At 41.6% G+C, this 6813-nt stretch overlaps 1 protein-coding gene across 1 annotated transcript; it reads right to left on the bottom strand.

Moving 5' to 3' along the window:
* Window positions 1–3702: 3702 nt before the first annotated feature.
* six3a (SIX homeobox 3a) lies at window positions 3703–6479 on the bottom strand (the record flags this gene model as incomplete). The annotated part of the gene is made up of 2 exons (XM_079229341.1): window positions 3703–3895; window positions 5788–6479. The coding sequence occupies 2 exons, from the start codon at window positions 6477–6479 to the stop codon at window positions 3703–3705; spliced, it is 885 nt and encodes a 294-aa protein (XP_079085467.1).
* Between the last annotated feature and the right edge of the window lie 334 nt (window positions 6480–6813).

A 6813-nucleotide genomic window follows, 5' to 3' on the forward strand; every position in this document is an offset into this window, starting at 1 on the left:
GTGATCCATATTTGAGTTGACAGATCACGAACAAGAGCTCCCCCACTGTTAATGACCCCAGCCGGCAACAGATAGACTCACACTTCCAGCACTTTTTTACTGCTGCCACTCCGGCCTTAACGTGTCCAGGATGAGCCTGTTTACAAGGTTAAACAGAAAAAAACACTATGATAATGATGAAATATTCTCATTAATGTGTCTATGGTGTCATATCCTAGCGCGTTTAATTCCTATAATATCTTTATAACACATAGTTTATTATGGAAATCCAGTGGGAATATGCTATTTGAATAGACTATTTGTATATAACGGGCCCATGAAGGGTGTAACTGCAAAGTTTCAATCTTTAGCATGACTTTTTTTTTTACACATTATTTCAAACCAACACTTACTTATTTTTTCCCTCTCAACTAATTTAAGTTGATATCAGCATGTTTACGCTGCGTTTCCACAGCCTTTGGATAATGAACGTACAACGTCGCGCAAATGAAGCCCATTCACGGCTTGTTTTGTATTCATGAGTCCCTATCTGGGGCTCCATCTCTCAGATAGAGCTCTAATCCTCGTGTCCTCCTTTGCCGATAAAAATGCTCTTCAGTTTACGATTAATTTAATCTCAATCATAGCCGGGACTTGTCGCTGCCAATAAAACTTGTGGAGTGCGTAAACGGAGAGGCGGGGTGGGGTGTGTGTGATAAGGGTCTGCTGGTGCCGTGGCTCCTCGGTGCTCTTGATAGGGCCTATCTGTCCCTGCCAGGCCGATTTAAGACCCGGAATGGGTTTAAAATATGATACAGATTTACCTCATTTGCAATCGACTGCCAATGAGTGCGGCGGTTTGTTTCAGCCAGGCGGGGAGCTGAGCTTTGGTTGGTCTGCACCTCGGTTATTTCAGGATCACAGGCCCATTGAGTCGCAGGGCTGAGGCTTTTGACACACTTGTTTTTGTGTTTTGATTGCTATCCGTCTGAGGGAGACGCATGCATGCAGATAGCTTATGGGCACATTTCATCCAAGCCTAATAACGGTATGGGGGAGAAAAACATAATCTAAAGTATCTCAACACAGTCTACTATTTATATCAATTTCAACTTTTGTCAAACTGGATCTCCAATTTTACTTTACAACAATAAAACTATTATTTGAACAACTGTTTTATGAGCTATGATTTAATATCTGGAGCTGTTTTTTTAGACACCCGTGCCCATTGCCTGCTTTGTTAATAATGTGTAACAAATTAGTCTGATTAAAGGCCATTTTTGTCCATGATCTAAATGTAAAATATACCCTTTTAGCCTCTTTTGATGCGCATTTATTCACACGCACACACCAGCCAATATTCAAGCTTTCAGACGTTGCACAAAATTGCCTCACATCCTGTAAAAACATGTAAACATCCTGACACGCCTGCAGGGCCTGCACGGCACTTGTGTTACACAGTAAAGTTCCAGCTGTCTTATTATCATCACAGAAACCGGTTCTGAGCACTGCAGCTTTGTAAAAGTCCCGCAGTCTCCCTGAGCCCAACAGCAGCTCCGTCCTACTTTCTGCTGCTAAAGACACGACTGCAACACACTCACACACACAGAGAGAGTGGCCTGCAGTTAATATAGTGCCGTTATTTACATGGGGGAATCCTCCGCGCTGCTTCTAGGAAACAGGAATCTTCGACTAAGTGTTTCCATCCATCCAACCCAAACTATCGCTCCTGCAACAGTGTCCTATAGCGAATGCGCCCTAGTCTGCAGCATAATTGGTTGGGGATTTAGATGGAAAGGGACTGCAGAAGAGAAAGCCTTTTTTTTCTCTTTTTTTTTTGGAGGGGGGAAATGGTTCTCGTCCGAGGAAGAAAAGCTCTTTTCAGCGGGCCACAATGGGAGATTGGGACAGGGGAGGAGTCCCATCGTGATTAGCCCATTTAATGGCGCGTTTACTTAATTTCTGTATTCACTAGCAACGGTAAACAAAAGGGGAAATAGCACTCACATTTTTAAGTGCTGCATGACGTTGACGTTTGCCAGAATGTGTGCAGTCGACTATACGGAGGCAGCCGCATATATATATATATATATATATATATATATATATATATATATATATATATATATATATATATATATATATATATATATATATATATATATATATATATATATATATATACATATTACATATATATGTACATATTATCTGCATCACATGTTAGAAACAGGGGTGTAATGATAAATTAGGAAAGGGGTAAAGTAGACTTCTGGAAAATAAAATCTAAAACATTTTAATGCAGCTTTTCGTCACCGTCAAAGACCAAACAGTTTACACCAATATGATGAATAGTTACTCTGTTCCGGAAATACAAAAAGCCAAACTCCTTTTAGGTGAGTTCAGCCCGCTGAGTGCACACAGCCCGGTCCGGGGACGCAAAAGCCAAGCCACGCATTAATGCTTCCACAATCCAATAATGACCCAATATGAACATGTGTTTAGCCACTCATCAATGCCCTTATCCGCAATCGGATGGAGAGACAGATATCATGCATAGAGGTATAGCAAATTGAATACTGTATTTGATTTAGAAATGTATGGTACATTAACATAATAACCACGCAAGAAAGAAACATTGAATAGGCTAATGTAAATAAGCGCTTTGAGCGACCCTGGGGCGGCAGAGAGGAGAGTGGGGTCTGGGGGGGCAGCAGACTTGAATCAATGTAACAACAAGCAATTCCACTTTTCATTATCTTTTTTTTCTCTTTGCATAAATGTGACTGGTAACATAGCTCATTATCAACCCCCCCCGCCCCAAAAAAACACAGCCAAAAATCAACAAAAACGCCTAGAGCACTTCATGTTGTAAGTTTTGACAAATATTTTATGTAGGAACACCAAGTCAAGAAAAGTGAGGAAGGGATAGAAAAGAGGATGAGACGAGGGAGAGCATTAATTATGTACAAGCATATTTCTACACGTATATTACAGACCGGGAGAATGATCGCATTATTTGAGATATACATAATTCAATATAAAATTTTGAAAATAAAAATCTGATACAGTCATAAACGGTTCCGTTCGACATTTTTTGACCATGTACCCCACACAGGCAGTGACAGAAGTGTATTTAAAAAGGTGCTTACGACTTAAAATGATTGTCTGATGAACAAAAGTAAAAACAGGATTGCATGTTGTCTGCGTGGCGGCTGCTTCGCCGTCATCATCATCACCATCATCATCATCATCATCATCATCATCATTAGGACTTAAAACGGAGATGAGGACGAAAAAAAAAGAAAAAGCGACGAAGACACCAAGACGATCTGTTTTATTCCCTCTGATCGATGTTCCTGATGGGAAATCTTGCATTCAGGTTATTCTCCCTGTTTACAAAACAAAAAATAAAAAGACATCATGCAAGTAGTCTAGTAGTAGAAGTAGTGGTGGTGGTGGTGGTGGTGGTGGTGGTGGCGTGGGGGTATGAAGAGGAGGGGGAGGCGTGGGTCCTTTTTGAAAGCGCTTTTTAATAAAAAAAAAAAAAAAAAAAAAAAACGACGTGCTTTTATCTCTTTTTATTTTAATATTTATATCAACCGGTCCTTTTTTCATCCGCGATATTTCATAAGTCTTTTTTTTCTTCCTCTCAGGTCCATTTTCCCTGTAAATATTTCTCTTTTTGTTTGTTTTTGTGTGTGTTTTTCCCCCCTCTCCGTATCATACATCGCACTCCGAGTCGCTGGATGTGACGGACAGGATGGACGTCCCAGTATCAACTCTCTCTGCCATACTGGAAACGCTGGTGGTCGGACTGGCCGCGGTTGATGGCGACTCTGCCGAGCTGTGAGGGGTGAGACCGGCCTCTGACAGGGACCTCATACCGCTCGGTCCTATTGCTTGGTGTTGGAGCCTGGAGAAGAAAAGAAGCCAGGAGGGGAGGGGATGAGGGGGGGAAAGAAGAAAAAAAATCAGAGAAATGGCAATTAGACCTGAGAATGTCCCCCTTCCCCTCCTCCTCCTGCAAAATAGGGGTTCAAACTCGCCTTTCTTTCCCCCTGCCGGCCCCAGCCATGCATGCATGCTTTTATCAAATAGCCAGTTTTCAGAGGACAAAACACAGCACTATTTAGACTACCAAATGTTGGAAGAAATGCAATGAGTTATTGTGTTTTCCCACAAAAGTATAGGCATGTTCAGCGCGCAAGTTTAAATTACGTGACATGTCACTGCAGAAAACTAAGATTTGAACCCAACTTGGTATCTTTTAAAAAACAGTTTGTTTGCCTTCTTTAAGTAGTCTGCTGCTATTTTGTTGTTTATTCTGGTTCCTCAGCATTTGCTCTACAGTTGTTATTTCCTTTCAGTGCACAGTTTTATTTATCTTACAAGAACCCGTGGAACCCGCGCTTCTGCACTTTCATTATCAAATTATTATTATTATTTGTTCAATAAAATATAGGTCTTGATCCAAACGCAAAATATCGTGAGGCTTTGACACAGATGCTTTTCAGTCTGATGGAAGTGGAAGTGTATGAATGAGTGACGTCGAGATCCAGGTTACTCCAATCATCCTAAATGTTTATCTCCAATCCACTCATGATAATAACTCCATCGCGGCGGGATAATATCAGGCTGGAAATATATCTCTTCATTTAGCAAAAAGATTAGAATAGTGTTCATATGGCTTAGTCCTCTCCGAGTTATTTTCTAATCAATTACAGCATTTCAATGGAATGATACCACACTTAATGTTATGAATACAGCCTATGTCTTGCAATGCTTTTTAATACGCACGCTCATTTTAGTCAAGTAATATCTATAATATCTCTATTATCCTTTGAGATAATCTGTCCCAACAATGCTAAGTAACTCGTGATGTTAAAATGACAAATGTCCCATAGTACGTTTCATGTAACTACGATACGCTGTGCATCTTAAATACACCATTACATAGCTTTAGCAAACACAACAATATTCAAAATAATTTGCAAAACATTACAATTTCAAATGTATTTAAATATATAGATACAACTATTTGACTTTTGGCTAAACACATATTAAGACGTGTCCAGTCCAGTTGATTTGATACTTTTTTACTTTTACTGAATATAATAATTAACATGACTATTTACACTAGTATCATCTGCATAGTGGTTGTATATCAAATGTATACATATGTATGTATATATTGTTATTTATACATATTGTTGCAGCACGTTTTTTTTTTATTATTTAGTCATTTATTACAATGCTTTCCCTGTATGTAAAACATAAACAAGCTGTTTTTAATGTGAAAACTGCTCAATAATCGCCTCATCGGTATATGAGCAATATATTGTGTTATTATATTATAATAATGTTATCATTTGAAGTTATTTGAACAACTATCTTGAGTTTACACATGTATATAGTTTTTTGCGTTTTGGTAATATCATATTTTATTCTAAAATGCCAGCGAAAATAAACGACATACTTGCTAAAAATGCTCAGTAGAAGTGCTTCAAAATATATAAAATACAAATCAAAGCGTTTTCTATTTTTAAAAGACAGTTTTGGATATTAAAAGCAACGAAAATAGTATTGTCGATGTCCATCCTGATTCCCCTTCATAACAAACATGTCGCCGCAGCTCCCTCCCCCTGCCAGGCAGCGCGTCCTTTTTCCTAGACAGCCTGTCCGTGAACACAACTACACGATTCATAAAATATATCATATCCCTCTCGTTGCTTTTATGCATTACAGACAAACTTTTGGACCATTGTTGTGTTTTGACTGCACCCGATAACAAAATAAAACACCGACCTGTTTTTGGCCGCCGCGGCTCTGTCTCGTTGCCTCCGGTTTTTAAACCAGTTTCCGACCTGTGTGGGAGTGAGTCCAGTGGCTTGAGCCAGTTCCCTTTTCTTGCTGGGGTTCGGATACGGGTCCTGAAGGTACCACTCCCTCAGCAGGCTCCGTGTCCTCTCTTTGAAACAGTGCGTCTTCTGCTCGCCGTCCCAGATGGTCCGAGGCAGCGGAAACTTCTTCCGCACCCGGTACTTATCGACCGGTCCGAGGGGACGACCGCGGAGCTTCTCGGCCTCCTGGTAGTGCGCTTCCAGCCACATGGCCTGCAGTTTGCCGTGCGAGTCCTTGGTGAACTTGTGGTTCTCCAGGATGTGGTAAAGGTCTCTGAAATTCCCCGTGTGGAACGCCACCACGGCCCGGGCGCGCAGGATGGACTCGTGCTTGTTGATCTGCTCGCACGCTCCCGGAGCCACGGGCAGAGACCAGAGGAACCGGCCCAGCCGCTCGATGTCCCCGGTCTCCTCCAGCGTCTCGCAGACGCTCGCCACCTGCTCCGGGGAGAAGTTGAGGGTCGGTAGCTGAAACATGGACAAGTCTTCTGGAGACCTGGTGGTGGGAGCGCTGTTCGCCAGGAGCACCGGGCGATCAGCGAAGTTTGGCAGGAAGAAATGGGAGGGATAAAGCTCTAAAGGGGATCTGAAAACCATGGAAATGACCTGAGAGAGAAAGAAAATTATCGAGAAAAAGGTGAAACCGAAAAAATGCGGCCAGTTAAAAAAAAAGATTGAATGATTCAATGGCTATCGCCTAATGACACCAGCCTCATAATATCTCCCCCCTAAATCCGCCGTTGAGTGTAGCATTGAAACATTTTGTTTCCCTTTTCTATTGGTCTTCTTGGTGTCGTTGTAGCGTTGTCATGGCAGCCCTGCCAATCACTGTCAAGCGTGCCAATCATTAGCCAGTACGTAGCGCGAGGCTTTCACCACTTGTGCAGCACGCACGGGGGGTTATCAGAGTCTCCGATCTCCACAGCAACCC

This window comes from Taurulus bubalis (assembly GCF_910589615.1).
Source record: "Taurulus bubalis genome assembly, chromosome: 14".
Classification (NCBI taxonomy): Eukaryota; Metazoa; Chordata; class Actinopteri; order Perciformes; family Cottidae; genus Taurulus; species Taurulus bubalis.